We start from the raw sequence: 17,220 nt of genomic DNA, 5'->3' as shown, positions 1-17,220 counted from the left end.
TGTGGCCAGGAATCCTTTGCTAATAGAGAACTATGAATTATAATTATTTCCCTCTGAAGTTTCCAGAATATACGAATTCATTGATGTAGTATATGTGGAAGAGTAGATCCAGGAAGCCTTTGCTCAGACCTGTGCCTATATCTCTGGGCACAAGTACAGATATGTTTCCCTTCTCTATATCTCAGCCTATACATTCATCTGTAGGAACATCTCTGATGTAGGCCTCCATATACAAGCTATGGGACCTGCTTAGCTCTATAGAAAGAAATTCCAAGCCAATTACCTGTCTGCTCCTCAGCTGCTGCTTAGGCCTTAATGGGACTATACAGCTTGACAGTGCAACTTAAAAAGATGTATTTAATTCCTGGAGTTCAAGGTAAAGTAAGCCCTGGTATTGAACACTTACAGCTGTCTTTTGAAAGCATTCAAGCATTTCTCCATTTCAAATTGCAAAGCCAAGCGGATATCCTAAACCCCATTTTCAAAAGGAATCCAGGTAATTGGTGCATTAATGTACTTGTTTGAGCAAGCATTCCAGTAGAAAGCATGGCTGGAAACTAATGAAGAAATGTGAAGTGAATCGTGAAGAAAATACCGAGAATGGAGAAAGGTTAACATACTTAAATAGATAGCAGACCTGAGTGTACATTTCTGACTCCTGTCTTTGAGAGCCTAAATCCCATCAACTTGCAGAGTAGCTTAGGCGCATGAGTCACTATAGAAATGAAACTGTGTCCCTTCCAAAGGGTATGAGCTAAAAGGATGTCTGTACAGTCAGCCTGAGATACTTGGCCCATCGTGTCACTGAATGGATCAATTGCATCAGCTGCCTTTGGGAACGAAGGACGCTGTCCATAGATGGCGCAGCTTTGTTGAAGAATGCTGTGGGCCTGCAGGTTTTATATTCTTCAGGAACTGCTGTCAGTCAGTGATTTCTTCAAAGTGTACTAACAATTCATTTGTCTGCTTAGAAATCTTCTCTGTGACACTTGCAGTAATTTAAAGATAATGAAGACCAAGTCAAATAAACAAGGAATGTGCTTTTTTATTATCTGAAGGTTGACAGGGTGTAGTAAACGCCTCTTTTCCCAGATGTTCCTTCCTGTCTTTCCCAAATGGCAAATGCACCAGGAAAGAACTCATTGTACTGATTAGTTTTCAAGTAACAAAAAAAAAAAATAGTTTTCTCCTACTGATACAGTATAAAGAACTCTCTCCGCTCATTTATATGAAGAATATTTCTATCCATTTCTTTTTCCAGAATGGCTGGTTTTCTCCAAAGTATATTGCAGTACATTCACATGTTAATAGGTTATTTTCTTGCTTGTTTGGATTTAAGGATTGCATATTTTATTCCTTAAAGGAGCAGCAGGTTGGAGGTAGAAATTGCGCTTGCGAGGTTAATTAATATAGAACACATGATGCTAAAGAGACTTATTGAGATTACTTTGTTTTATTAAAACAAAAATCATCTAAGTTGGTATGCAGTATTAAAAAAATACCTTGCCCAAATCTGCTATAGTGTTGCATCTCTTCATTCTCATTTATCACATCCCTTCTCTTAGGTAGGCCTGATAGGCAGTTCTTTGAACACTGCAGGCAAACACCCTCTTGGCACTATATAGTGTTTAGCAAAGAATTGAGCCTCGTGTGTGCTGTGAGAAGCACTTGGACTGCAGCTACCCAGGAGAACTAAATTGGAAATGATAGAAAATTGTTCATTTTTAAATTGTTGAAAGAGAAAGAAAGAAAGAAAGAAAGAAAGAAAGAAAGAAAGAAAGAAAGAAAGAAAGAAAGAAAGAAAGAAAGAAAGAAAGAAAGAAAGAAAGAAAGAAAGAAAGAAAGAAAGAAAGAAAGAAAGAAAGAAAGGAAGAGAGAAAGAAAGAGAGAAAGAAAGAAAGGAAGAAAGAGAAAGAGAGAGAGAGAGAAGATACAGTAGACAGAATATGTGAGGTTTTTTTTAACATTTCTTGATCGTTTTCCTTATGCATTATCTGAACTCTTTAACCTGAGCTTTTGTTTAATCTTTGCATTCTTAACAATTGAATGTTTTTCCTCTCCATTCTCTTTTCTATTTCCCTATTCTTTCAGTAACTTTTGTTTATGTTCACCATAGCTTGGTTTAAATTAGCATGTGTATTAATTGGAGACAAAACAGGTTAGCCTGTATGCTTATGCAGTGAGGTCTCCAGTATGAAACAAAACAGTACTGCAATGCAAGCAGCTAATAGTAGCAATAAACATGACTGCATTCAATTAAAGCTCTACCATCTAAAGCAAATTAACCATAAATTAGAAAACATTTATTCAGTACTCAGAATAAACAACTCAAATGAGCACAACAAATTAGCATCTTCATTTTATTTTTGTTTCTGAACATTTAACTCAGTTTTTACCCATGCTAGAAACATGTATATGTGAGGATGAGTCTGAATTATAACTTTGTGTTACCATTCAAATTTTATTGGAGAGAGGAGTTTGCGTGACAAAATGCAATTTGATCGTTGAAATAATCTACAGGAAAAGATGGAAGCTTGTATAAGCTTTGCATTTTTGAACAGTCAGTTCCCGTAGCAGAGCGGCATAGCCTTATCGAGGGCAGAACAGGAGTGAATTGGCAGTACATTAGAAAGCATGATTAAAAGAGAGAAAGTTGAAACTACTCTCATGTCAGCTGTTTTCCTCCACAGGATATTGAGCCATTCCTGTCCTAACCAGATACTGATTGCTTAAAACTTAGTCCAGAAGTACTTGTCAAAACCATTTCCGTAGTTCATTTTGACATGCTGAGCTCTGAGTAGGTCCTGAGAATTGTTTCCAATTTAGTGTTAGAGGTGTTGGGCTGCTCTTGCTTATGGCTCTGGAAATAAGATCAGACCCTTTGGAGGGTGAAGCGCCTTCACTTTCCAGAGAAGCTATTGAAACAATATAGCTGAGGTTCCTGATCAGTGCCTGTGGACTCAGAGAGGGCTGGTGGATGCTGCCAGGTGCTGCCATAAGTTTTCTTCAGCCTAGGGGACTGCAGAGAGGCAGAAGCCTTCTTTCCCAGTAGATGTATATCCTCTTCTTTCAGAATGCACAGTCTGCTCTTGTTACTTCCAAACCTCTTCCTCAGAGTAGGGGGCAATAAGCATCAACTGTTAAAATGGCAAATAAGTTTTAAAAAATAATAGCAAAACATAACTAGAATACTATGAAAAGAACCATGTGATAAGAGTAAACATGAGCAGAAATGGCAGATCTTCCTTGCAGAAAATGCCTAGGTTCAGTGTACCCCAACCAATTGCATCTCTTACAGTGATGAGCTTAAATGTCCTCTAGCTATGGCTTTTTGGTGATAGATATTAGCCCCAGTGTTATATCCAGTGTACTTCTTTTTTATTATTAGTTACTCTGGTAGGTGACATGGGGTTGCCCACATAAATGGCTGGAGGATTTATCTCAGATGCATGTAGAAGTGTTGTAAGCATCAGTAATGAACTTAAGCATGCTTATGGAAACATCAGACCAGTATCTACTTATCCATCCAGCCAAATAAAGATTAATATGTAAGAACTGAAAAATTCATTTCATTTGGAACTGAGGCCAGAAGCCCCTAGAAAAAGAAAAGTCCACAGTTCATAGGCAGGAGAGGAGTTCTGTAGGTACTCTCTGGTGTTTTACGAATGACACAGGATGTCAGGACTGGGAGGAAGATCAGGTTTTGACCATCTGCAAACCAAAGTGCAGAAGATGGAAATGGTCTGAAGAACTGTGTTCACTGTTTATTTTTATAGATAGTAAATTTGCTGCAAAATGTCTAAATACGAACAGAGTGGAATAGGAACCATTAGGTATCAGGCTGCATTGATTGGCCATGATGCATATTACCCTTTGATGCAACATAAATCAGTCATTTTATATTCATACAGACTTTCTATCAAAATTAGTTTGTGTTCTTGTGCTACTGTTGTTTTTAAATACATGATTGACATCAGTGATAATCTTAAAATCAATTGAAGAGAATTTGCCTTTAGAGAAGAAAAGCTGCAACAAATGATTTCAAAATGATTTAAGATAAATTGAGAAATGATGTAGGTTTAGGGAACTTTGAGTTTTAGTCTTGCTTCTAGCGCTAGTTCTTGTTTCCCCTCGTTAGTTCATTGATTGCAGCTTCTGAGTGTTTAGCACTTCAGTTTGTGTGATGTGGGTTTGATTTTAGAAGTGCTGAGAACCCCAGGTCTGAGTCATTTCCTAAAAGCTGCAGCACTTATACAAGTGAAAGCTGAACGGAACCCCAAAAAATTAGCAGGCAAATGAGAGATCATTAGGGAAACTGAGTTTTTGTGATAGACATACAATGTATAAAAGTGGTATAGCAATATTTCATAAAGCACCTAGTAGTGTAAAAATAAAATGTGCATTAAATGCTCTATGTGCAATGTTTGTTATTTGGATGACATTCATATAGTTGCATGACATTTTTATTTGCTATTTTCTCAAACTTATGCTGAAGATACTGATTGACCTTTGGTGAAAGTAGGAGTAAATTAGAGGATGATTACATTAATGGAATTTCAATATTATCATAATTTGGTGGATTTTTTTCTGTCAGAATATTCATTAATATATATGTTGCATCATAACAGAAAACTGAAACTCTCGAACTCAGCCATTCCACAAAAAATATAGACCTAGAAAAAGTGAACCTTCTCTTTTACTGTTCAGGTTGTTAGTAAGGGAGTTTTACCACATGCTTACAAGACTTGCTTGAAATAATACACTGATGAGCAGAAAAAGTCTAGAGCTTAACAAACCGATTAATGTAACAATAGTCTCATTCACCCTACTTTCCCTAAGCATCCAGTAATGTGACCAGTACAAAGTGTTGCATATTTCACATTATTAAGTACAGAGAAAGTAACATTTGTGAAAAATGCATAAACTATTCTTATGCTTATTCGATGTAATGATTTAACAGTGCTGCGAATATTACTTCAGCATTTATCCAGTTACATTTTGCTTCAAATGAGAGTCATTACTTTGTCTTCTGAGGACTGACTATAACGGATATTGTATATCTGGATTTGTGAAGAAATATAATGTCTCAGTTTTATGTTAGAAGGTCTGTCTTACTGTTTGCCCCAGGTTAATAGGAAACGGCAATATATTCAGTCCTTTTCAAAGATTTTTTAAGCCCTACATATTTCCTCTCTTCTACTTTTTTTGTTGTTTTTTTTTTTGTTTGTTTGTTTTGCTTTATTTTGTTTTGTTTTGTTTGTTTTTTTAACATGGGATCTGATTTTTCTTGATGAAGTCAATGGGAGTTATTCAGTACTTTTCTGATTTGCTGAGCTTTTCACATCCCCACCCCACAACAGCTCCATTTATCCATTTGTTCATCTGCATGACCCTTTCCTCTTAGCACTTTTGAAGATCAGCAGGAAAGCTGGGTCCTATGATTTTCCAATTGCCTAATTTTGTGAATTTACATTTGCTTTCCTATGAATTATTCTACTGAAACGTGAAACGAGATAAGCAAGACGATTCTAGTACTCGAAAAGGCATCAGTAAGGCAGTAAGTGGTGGAAACCGTGTGCCTAACTGTGCTTCTTCAGTGCAACTACAGCCCACCTGAATGCTCACTGGGTACCCTGGGAAGATCTGGGCACCAGGACCCATAGACCCATATATAGACCAGAAGAATACCACAAAAATCAAACTCATGGGAAAACAGTAGTGGTTTCCCTGCCATAAAACACAGGGAGAGAAGCCTTGCTGAGCATCCCTGTGTACAGAGGATCTCTAGGCATGAAGTAGCTCCCTCCCTAGCAGCCACCGCCAGCACTGCTCTTCCCTCTCATTAATGGCTTCCTTCCACCCAGGGCTGATATAGGCCTGCCTTCAGCTTCAGGGGCGTAGAGGCAGGGCGAGGAGGGCATGTGGAGCGGAAGCACCTCCTGTGCCTGCAACGATGGGGTCGAAGGGCAATGGCTGCTGACAGGCTGCAGCCCTGCCACTCACCCCAGCACCGGGAGGCACCAGGGCCCGCTAGGGAATGGGAATCTGGGCGTTGTGTTTTTCGAGAGTGCTGAATAAACATGAAAAGGTGTATTTAAAGAAGTTGTCCAGCTTAAATAATCAACTGGGAAAAATTGTGTCGGGTAACTGGGTTGTCATAATCACCAACCGTGGCTTAATTTTAGGGTCATGGAAGACCTGGAAATGACCTTGCTAGTGATTAATAGGCTTTAGTAACCTGACGGCCCCCTGAGGTGGACAGGTGGAGCTTCCTTTTGAGAGTTTTGAAACAAACAAAACAAACATTGCATTATTTATTTATTTATTTATTTATTTTACCTTGACTTCTAATAAAGTCTGCATCAATAAATGTACCATTAGAAATCCTCCAGTGGGTTCTCATCAATGGACTTGTTTCTAACGCCCTATTGAAAAAAGGGCCGTGAGTATGTAGTAGGCCCCCCTCTGAGGTACTAGACAATACACAGACACAAGTGGTTTCCTGATTGCACTTATTCAAATACCCAGTAATGATGTGGCTGTCCCAGCTGACAAAGTGTCGGAAGAGTTAGTCTTGAGACGACTTTAATGAGATGTTGTCACGAACGTTTACAGATTCCTTACATGATGCTCATCGCCACCAAGACAGAACCTTGAGGTTTTCCAGGACTGGGGATGCTGCTCACAAAGGAACAAATTGATCTTCTCTGATTGGCCCAGGCTATTAACACAAGGCACAGAAAATAAAGCTGTTTGTAGAGGATTGTGATATAGAATTGAAAATATTCAGAAATAAGGGGGAAAAATAAGCATATACCTTCTTCACTGTAATTTGCAATGGAAGGATACCTAAGTGTAGTCAGGGAGTTTAGAGGGACCCAAGAAAAATTAGCTGTCTGGCTAGCAGTGTCAGTGATCCCACTGATCCATTGTGCGTTGCCTCCAATAGCATAAGAAAAGGAAGGCACACTGCTTAACATGCTTTCTACTTCTCTCTATTGAAAGTGAACAATTTAACTATTAGAGGAACATAGAAAATCCAAGAGACGGGAGCAGAATCTGAAACTGCAAGCATCTTACACTAGAACATAAATAATACATTTGGTTCTTGCACTCCTGTGTCTCTCAGCATCATGCAGAAATGTCCTACTTTCAGCTCTGCCCTCAGTGTGGTGTAGAATTCAGTAGTCAATATGATTAATATTAATCTTGGCAGATTAATATTAATCTTGGCAATAGTTAGCTAGTGTAAACATTCTTAGAAGCTTTTTATTAAACTAGGCATTCTTCTTAAAAGTGTTGAGTTGCCCATTTTTATGGAAGAATTACCTTCACAGCTATTATCCATCTCATGCCTTCAAGTGGGATTTCTAAAAAGGCTGCTTTTTAGGTAGTTACTTTCTTTCCTCTGTTCAATACGTATTCTGTATATAGATTTCAATGTGTTAAATATGTAGCTAAAACTACTTTTTCTTTCCAGAGTAAGTTATTTGACTCTCAACACTGGTATTCGTCAATAATCCCCATAAATGGTAAAAGCTACAAACTCTAAGTTATAATTAGACCAGGTATATTTTCTGTTGTTGTTAGAAAGGAAATAGCCTTTTTGCCAAGACTGTCAGTTATAACAATGTAAAAGCCAAAGAAAATATTAACATTTTCACTGTACTTTGTTGCTAAACAATGAAAATACTTTTCCTCTATATGGGGAAATCTCAGTAGACTCTTCCAGAAGTATGGCTGGAGCTCAATTGCTACCCATTTCTCAACTAAAGATAGTCTGAACAGTTTGGGAGTGGTTCATTTTGCACCTCTTCTGTAGTTTTCTGGCTTATTTTCAAAAGATCTGTTCTGTGATAGAAACCCTCAGCCACCTGTTTGAGGGACAGCCCTTTCCCGTGGAATAAATTGCTAGTCATGGTCAGAAGAGATGCTTAAGTGAGATGGTTTTTATGAGAAAGTGGTCTAACAGGATGTTTTCCTTGACAAATGTCTGAGGGACTGGCTATCCTGCAGACAGGAATGGTCCCTCAGGAAAAAGCTCAGGTACATGAGCCCGGACTAGCCTGCAGAGAGCACCCACCACGTGGAACCTCTATGTGATAGGGTAAGATCACACATCATATAACAGCTGCTCATAATTTCTGCTCAATACGCTCCTTCAGCCCTGCATTCCACATAGGTCAATTAGTAGAATCCTACCCCTCCATCTTCCCGCTGCCAACAAAAATTGTCCCTGTCTGACCCAGGAGGCAGCCAGCTGTCTGCAACCACTTCTGTTCTATCTTGCCTCTCTCCCACCACAGCTTCTGTTGCTGACTCACTGTAACCATCTGTGTGCTTCAACAGCACATTTCTTGCTGTCACCCACTCATCATAAAAGCTGAAATAGACTCAAGGACACTATGGCTCTATCTGAGACTCACTGGTTCCATCAGGTGGTCTCTTTTCCTTGCAACTGTAGTTTTGTGTTTTGCTAAGTGGCAAGTGGGTGGCTGAAATCATTTCTGTTCATGCAGAATGACATGATAGGAATGGTTTAATTTAAAACAAAGTTACTAAGGGATCTGTTGACATGTGTAAGAGAGAGGGAAGTGCATCAAAGCTGTGTCAGAACAAAACAAAGCGTTCTATTAGTATGGTTACAACCAGAGAAGAAAGCAAGAAGCCCTCAGAGTATACTTATTCTGGTGACAGAAAAAAGGATTTGAAAACAGAAGAGCAACACAGCATGAAGTTCAGTCACAACATCAGAAAAGACAAATAATTCACTTAAATATGTGTACATTCAAATATCTTTAGGCCACCTGTGGATAACCAGAGGAGATTAACAGGCAACTGTGAACACAACTTTTGCTGCCCACTAAGGGAAAGCATTCCCCCAGCACTGATAACAGTTGCCTCACTAATTATACTTGTGTGGTATTTACAATAATATGAGCCAATATGCATTACAGTCAAGGGGATAAAACTTGTGTTGTCGGATCTCTGTGTTCACGTTGCTGCTTGGTAGATGTTAGAGACATGTTTACACTGAGAAGGTTATGTATAGCCCAGTTCAGAGATAGATGGCTAACTCTTAACCTTCACAGTACCAATTTCTGATTAGTAAATACAGAAACTCTGATTAAGGCCTAAAGATGTGCATTTAGTCATTGCAGTTAAAAGAGCATTTATCACCATCATTTATCACCATCATTTGATCATTAATCATTTGATTAATGAGTTGAAACTAGGAAAAACGTTTCTTTACATGTGATTTGGAGAAAGCAACAAAAAGGTTAGCAGTCATACCAAACACAGAAATGTGCTTTATTTGTATTTCCACAGCACAAAGATATGCTTGAATCAAACTTTGTCACCTTACTGTTTAACCCCTTTTTCAGATGGCTTTATTTTTTCTGAATAAGTGCTCTAAGTCTGTGACCATTCCTTCTCCCGTTGCTCAGTGCTGTTTTTGATTCTCACTTACCCCACCCATAACACTTTCCATTAACTTGGTGTCCATGATGTTGGCTCCACCTTTCCACTTATTTCTTCTGATTTTATCATTTTCCTCCTCCACATTTTATATTTGATTTGAGTAGATACTTAAAGATACAGCTGACATCTATGTATTTATTTCCAGCTTGTTATACATATATGCTACAAGTACATTCCCTTTTCTTTCTCTGAAACATTTCTTCCTTACTAACATACCACTTGCATATTTACCCTACAGAAAGATTAAGTAGCATACCAGAAGCACTTTCTACTTTTAAGAATAACCTGAAGTTTCTCCATAGCAGACTGTTCTTGAAGAGTCAGTTGTTGGACTCAAGTTGTAGGATGATCTGTAAAATCTTGATTTTCTGGCCACCCAGTGTTCCAGTGAATCTAACCTTTTCGTACATCCAAATATCCCAGTGACTACACAGACTACACAATCAGCGTCACATGAGTGGGTGTGAGATTTACAATACATTTTAATTTAAAAATAACTTTTAATCATTTTCTAATGCAGGCGAGGATCCAATGTCTCTTTAACTTTGGATATGAGTAGTTTGGGAAGCGTTGAACCTTTTGTTGCTGTGCCAACTCCACGAGAAAAGGTGGCCATGGAATACCTGCAGTCAGCTGGTCGCGTCCTGACAAGGCAGCAGCTTCGAGATGCCGTTGCATGTTCTCATTTGCTTCAAACAGAATTCATGGTGAGTTTAACGAGCTTTACATGAGGATTTTGTGATAACTGGCAAAACAGAAACTGTAGGAAAAAAGTATTTGGGCAACATTTTAATATCAAGGTGCAGATCATTTTTGAAGGGAGGATTAGATTGTTCCAAGGTGGTGTTTTACGTTTAGAAATCTGAACTCAACTGCAATAAATAAATAACTCGTAGATAACTGTTGTCTATAGCCATACATAACACAGATCCCTGTTCGGTTCATGGATGGGATGAAAGTTGCATGATAGCTGTGATACTAGCATCCAGGAGTAACACTGTGACAGTTTCAGAGAGATCATAAGGATGTGATGACAGAAAACACAGTAATAATTGGAGAATTTGTTCATCCCCCTGAAAACATCACCTGCATTAGTAATGTTTGTAATTCAAAGACTAAACTTTTAGTTACTGCAAATGACATTTTTGGAGCAGACACAGACACCATAAAAAGAGAAGCAGCTCCTGAGTCAGTCTAACATGTCCTTAACAAATACTCCATACTATGGGCCTAATATACTCAAGACCAATAAATAAATAAATAAATAAATAAATAAATAAATAAATAAATAAAAGACTCTTATAAGTGTATCTAATATATTTTTAAAGGTAGGAATGTACAACGGAGACAGTGAACAGGATGAAACAAATCACAGCAGGAAAACTGACTCATGGAAAACACATTATTAACGTTACTTTAAGGAGATTTGAAAAAGACCAGAATTGCAAAAGAGACAGATAGATAAAAAAGTTTATCAGATATAAGGAGATAATGTTTACAAAGGAAATAGAACTGAGTGTAAACGGAAGCTGGCTGAAAATGTGAAAGCTGAATAAGGCTGGCCAAAAAAAAAAAAAAAAAAAAAAAAGTCTTGAATTTACAGAAAACCTTACAGCTTTATTTTTAAATAGATCAAAAGCACAAAATGAAATGGGGAGTACAAGGATCAATAGAAGATCAAAGGAATAAAAAAGAGACTTGGAGAAGGTGAGGCAATAGGAGAAGAGTGTTTGTGTTATTTACATCTGTGGTCAAGCATAGAAGAATGCGTGGAATTTCCTACTTGTGTGGTAGAAGTAGATTAAAATAGATCACAAGAGGGTCTGTCTAATACTGAAGTGTTAATGGAACAGAACAGATCAATGAAGTGAATAAAAGGTGATCACTGGAATAAGCTGGTATTCTCCCGGGAGTCCTGGAGGATTTCATGTATGCAATTGCTGATGTATTAAATCAGGGCAGGTATAACTTAGCACTTGGGTCCCAGTATCAGAGGACACAGAAGCCAAAAGTAACAAGTCCTTCTTCAGAAGGGCTCCAGAAATGCTCCAAATAACCATAGATCTGTAAATCTGATGTATGTGTCAGAGAAATAGCAAAGAATTATGATAGAGAAAGATGCCAAGAGATATATGAAAAAATGCAATACAGTGGGGAAGAACCAACACAGAATTTGTAGCATAGGAAAGATTTGTAGGATATATAGATGCTTCTCAGAGTAAAAGAAGATCATCACTGGAATCTCAGAGACATTTACTCTGGAGCTGAAACTGACCGAGATGCTCAAAAGCCATCTGAAAAAGGGGTTAAACAGTAAGATAACAAAGTTTGATGATGATATTCCATTATGAATGGTAGTAAAATTATAAATTGACTTCAAAGAAGTTCCAGAAGGGTTATGTGAATGTGGCAAGGTAAATGAAATTCAAGGTTGATAAATAAGACATTATGTGTTCAGAGGGAAATAGTTCTCCATACCTCAGTGGGTACTGAAATACAAGGCTAAACTCATGATAAGGGAAGTAAAAAATAAAATAGAAGACATCTTTAGAGTGGTGAAAAAATTGTAATGGTCACAAATGCAAGCTGTTCTGATTACTCCATCCCAAAGCACATGAACAAGTATGGCAAATATCATCACAGGGTAGAGCAGCTTCTGTATTGAGGGATATTAAATAGACTCAGTCAAGGACTCCTGACTAGGAAAGATGATAATAGAAGCCTATAAAATCATCAATATTGAGAAAGTAAACACATAAATATTCATTGGGTTTTTTTGCTAAAAGAACACTCTGGGTGGCCAGTTCAAAACAAAGAGTCTCATACCATTCTCTCAGAAACCTTGCTATCAGGGCGTACAAGATCTGCCAAGTCTAACTGTAGTGGAAATGCTAAGACACAGCTTGAACCAGTGACCTGAGCACCTGGTAGGAAGGCAGGGCTAATGCAGGGACAATGCACCTGAGTGACTGGAAGGGGTGGAGCCAGGATCTACCCCTTCCCAGACCTCATTTAAGGGTTGACAGTGGAGGTGAGGGTATGCTGCTGGAGATCTCTGTATCTGGGGCCTTCCAAAGGTAAGCATCTTCTTTGCTTTATTTCTCTGCCCATGGCTGTTGCAATTGGGCAAACCCTTACTTGCTGCAGCCTGGGACTTTACTACTATGCTGTCATTGCTGCACTTTCCATCGTGTTACACCCAACTACTCAACCTTAGCCTAAAGTTTTTAGTTTTTGTAACTCGTTAGCAAACCAAACAGGCAAAATTGACACGGGTCTAACAAAGACATAGAAGCCTTTCAGTTCTTATTAAATAAGTCTCAGGATGTGCTTCCTTGGAGTTTTGTTTTCTTTGCAATTTATGTGTTGAGTCAGTGAGATAGATGATGAGTTTCATCTTGTTCTAAGACTAGTTTTCAATATGAATAATTGCATGCCTATGAAACAGTCCAGTTTCTGTTGGTTGGTGTTTCTTTTTCTTTCTCTTTTGAAGAGACAAGGTTTAGTGTGAAAGTCATTTGCTTTGGAAAAATCAATCACGTGGTTGTTTAACTAGCAACTGGTTAGACTGCACGTAGAAAAAAATTCTAAGCTCCCAACATTCTTTTACCACCATTTCTGCTGTCCATCTTCTGTCATTCTGTGTCTTAGGCTGGGAGAAACAACATCTTCATGTTTTAAGTTCCCATGTCTGTATGAACTGTATCCTAACAAGCGAGCCTGTCCATAGAATCTAATGTACCCAGATCTTCTCACACAACATCCCTGCTTGGTTTTGGGTCAACAGACACTCATATTTTATTCCTCTAAGTAGGATGCAATACAGCTTTGGCCATTCCATGTTTTCAGAGAATTATACTGAAGATCATGATTTTTCTGTTTCAGTTTCAGATTTAAAATGCCTTTTAAGATGAGGCTGCAGTACACTTTCTAATGTCTTCTTTGCCACAGATAATAGCTTTAGTAGAAATGTTAAGCATAATCGTTAAGCATATAAAGAACACAATATATAACCTTCGCTCATTCTGCTCAGTCAGCTTGTTTTAACTAGCTAAGAAAATACAAGAAAGTCTTTTTGAGACTAAAATTACAATTTCCTATGAAAAACATCCACTGTACTGAAAATTGAGAAATTATGTTTGACGTTTTCAATGGAAAACTGAAATATGATCTTTGAGTTATGTTTGGTTTAAAGAATTGTTTTAATCAGCATCTCAGAGGGGTATTAGTTCTTTTTTTTAATTGTCAGTATCAAATGTTCAAAATATTTTCCCACAGTATTTACTAAGACAAAATTGCTATTTTCTTCTTCTGTTTTCCTTGTTTGTTTGTTTGTTAGCAGAAAGTTTGGATGTTTTTACTTGAAAGTACCTCATTTGCAGTAAAGAAGAAACGTCAATTACCTAGCATGTGTTTGTTTAGTAGCTTGAACTACTACTACTTAAAAGAACTTCAGAATTTGGTGATGGAGCAGAGAAATTTCAGTTCTTGAAACACTGGAATGTCAGAAAGTGCAGTCCTCTATGGGAAAGTATGAGATGGTTAAATCTATAAACGTTGGTTCTCATCAAAAAGGAGGGATGAATATAACAAACCCTGCACTGGACTGCCTACATTTTCCTAAGTTTTGCCATGTTTTCTGGAATGCTGCCAGAGACCTAAGTCTTATCTCCATACATGTATATGTAGCATTTGAAAAGCCAAACATGAACCAAAATACCTGTTATAAGAACAGTATTGCCCAGATAGGTGAAACAGCCCAAGAACAAAAGCCTATGTGATAAGCATGTATAGTTATGTGAGTGCAACTACTTGAAGCTTATAAATTTCTACTTATTAAAAAATGTCATACATATATTTAAAACAGTTTATGTATTGTCTAGTTATTTCTTTGCTTATTCACACATGTTCATGCACTTTGCAGTCATCTGGGTTTATCTATCCCTTCACTAACATTATGGTTTCCTCATCAAATCCTGAATTTTGTTCTGGAATCCTCTCTTGCATTTCATAGCCAGCCTCACAATAAGCGACCTGTCTGTGGCTGAGATCCATGGTATATTGGCAGAGTTCTGTCTGTGCCCTTGGCCTCACAAGTACTTAATACTGGGAGGAGCCCCTTGACTACAGAGTGTTTACAGGATGTAAGTGATTAATATTATTAATTGAGTTTGTTGGCCCAATGAAATACATTCCTGTTTTCTGCTCAGTAGCATTTCTCCATCTGTCAGTAACTGGCCAACTAATGAACTATCTTAACGTTTCAATAGGCATCAACAAGGAGACAGCTAGGTGACTGGAAAAGCCTTACTGACCACAGTCATTTGTGCAGGCAGAGAACCCTTCCTCACATCCAGACTCTTCAGATGACCAGCACAGACCCCATTAGACAAAAGCTTAACGTATCGCTCTCTCTTATTGTTCAGTTCAGCAACAAAACATTTCAGAAACAGAGCACCAGTGATGTTAATGATGAGTCTCCTCTGAGTCTCAGCCACTAGCTGAGTGCTCAGAACCCAAACTAGTTAACACCCTTCAGAGCCCAAGGTTCAAGGGAAAGATCCTCATAGAGGTGACCATTGGGGAGGGGAGAAAGATAGAGATGGACAAAAGGAGAAAGGGCATCAGAAGTAGGATAGAGAAGAGATGAAGGAAACAGATGAGATTAATGCAGGAGTAGAGCCTTAGAACTGATAAGATCCCACCCTTAGCACAGGCATCACACGGACAGCAGTGCAGGGAAAGGAAATTGAATCTGCAAGGAAAATGTATTTTAACAGCATAGTTCTTTCATGCCTGAAAAGTGAGGCAGTCTCTTGTTCTGTTGAGAGCTCAGCTGAGGAGCAAGAAAGATCTAGAAAGAAATAGTTCCATGTCCCTGCTTGTCTCACATAAGCACACATGAGCCAAGTGTGGAAGGATGGTGGCCATGCATTTGATCTTTGCTGAAGTCCTGGCGAGGCCTTGGTCTCTGGAGTTAGGAACTAACTGATTCAGGAGGAAAATACTTGAGTAAATTTTCCAGTGGTGCAAGTCAGAAGAATTCCACACTGTACAGGGTAAGAACATACCTTTAATGCCTCCTCAAGTTCCTATGTGTCTGCAAGAGGCAATTATATAATATGCCACTGTCTGTTTGGATAAATATCCCAGGCTAATAACAGAGTTCTGAAGTCTCCAGAAATTACTCTTAAGTAAAGGCATTAATTTAGCAAAGATCATGTTCCATCTTATACTAAGAGGATTTGAACAGCAATAGCCAAAAAATAAAATATATCAGGGAAAAATGAAGATTGGAGTCAAATAAAATATCGTTCATGTTTTGGCTGGTAAATGTCAGTCACTGGGGGTAAGGGGGGAACAACTGTTTCATTATGCCATTGGCAAAGGGTGTTTTGTTTTGTTTTTCACTTAACTATAAGAACACTAACAGTATTTTGAGACCTCAAAATGCCTATTCCCCCCCCCTTAGACCAAGTGAAGCATTTTCTATGGTGAAAATTATGAGTATTTTTACTTTTCATTCTGGAAAACAATTTGAAAAACAGTTACTGTAAACTGCTCAAGTCAAATTGCCACATCAGTTATTTTCACAGCTTCAAATTTAAGGGAGATAATGTGGCTCCAAGGCTAGAAATTCAAAATGAGAATCAAGGCAAATAGATTGTTTTCTTTACGCTTTTGAGTTACTGCGTGCAGAGGACTAATCATTGCTATAAAAAGCAAGTAAGATCTTTAACTGTTACTGTTAAGGGCTTTGCATGAAAATTAAATATATGCATTGTCATATATTATCTCAAAAGCTCTCAGTCCATTCATGCAAAATGTTGCTCTTTCCTGCTATGATACTGCACTTTTCAACTCCACTTTTCTAGTACTATTGTGTTTTCTAACATATCTCCTAATCTTCTAAAAACCTTGCCTTTAATAATTCATCAGAAGCGTTCCTTGGAAGTCACCCCTTCAGTATGCAACTCCTGTGTTTATTAAAGGAAGGGTGTTGACAGGCTTGAGGTGGGAACCACTTTTTTCTTAATAACTTTGATGTCAAAAGACACTTGTGTAACAGCAGATGGCCTTCTGGGGATAATTTCCTGTATGTTTCTTTGGAAACACCAATCTGATTTAATTTATTTTTTATAGGAAATACCAATGAATTTTGTGGATCCCAAAGAAATCGACATCCCGAGTCATGGAACTAAAAACCGCTATAAGACAATTTTGCCAAGTAAGTGACTTAGCCCTACTATGAAACATAGTCTGCTTTGAGAATGTATTGCGGTGAAAAGTTAGTTGTCTTTATTTTTAATTGTTGTGCACCTATTCATAAGTGTTTTTGTAGTCTATGTAGAAAGCAAGCAAAAATCCAGTTCTGGGGGACTGACCCGTGCAGGACTCTGCCTGGATACCTTAGGACAGCTGAAGCAAATGGGTTGAGATGGATATGCCCTGCCTCACAGTAGCTCCCCTGATCTGGAGAGTGAGAGGACCAAGGCTGTTGCCTGTATCAATGCCCACACCATTGGGCAGAGTGCAGCCCATCACTGAATTATCTCTAGCTGGGTCAAACCAGTAGATATTGTGTCTAACATCAAGTGGCCCAGACTGGAGGAGAAAATGCATCCTATCCTTTCTCATAATGGACTTCCATCTTTATAAGTCCACTTTGTTTTGTTTTAATTCTTTTTCTTCTCCATGCACTGCATGGCTTTGTGGAAATACATTTACCTCAGTAAG

At 38.2% G+C, this 17,220-nt stretch overlaps 1 protein-coding gene across 1 annotated transcript in view; it reads left to right on the top strand.

Annotated features, from left to right (window-relative positions):
* The window catches only part of PTPRR (protein tyrosine phosphatase receptor type R), a 142,199-nt gene that overhangs the window by 96,856 nt on the left and 28,123 nt on the right, over positions 1 to 17,220 (top strand). Inside the window, 2 exon segments of the mRNA XM_072358460.1 lie at positions 10,004 to 10,190; positions 16,627 to 16,711. Coding sequence (XP_072214561.1) covers positions 10,004 to 10,190; positions 16,627 to 16,711 — 272 coding nt within the window.

The sequence above is a fragment of the Excalfactoria chinensis genome, chromosome 1 (assembly GCF_039878825.1).
Source record: "Excalfactoria chinensis isolate bCotChi1 chromosome 1, bCotChi1.hap2, whole genome shotgun sequence".
In the NCBI taxonomy this organism is placed as follows: Eukaryota; Metazoa; Chordata; class Aves; order Galliformes; family Phasianidae; genus Excalfactoria; species Excalfactoria chinensis.
Note: the sequence above shows the minus strand (reverse complement) of the source record. Positions and strands in the feature narration are given on the sequence as shown.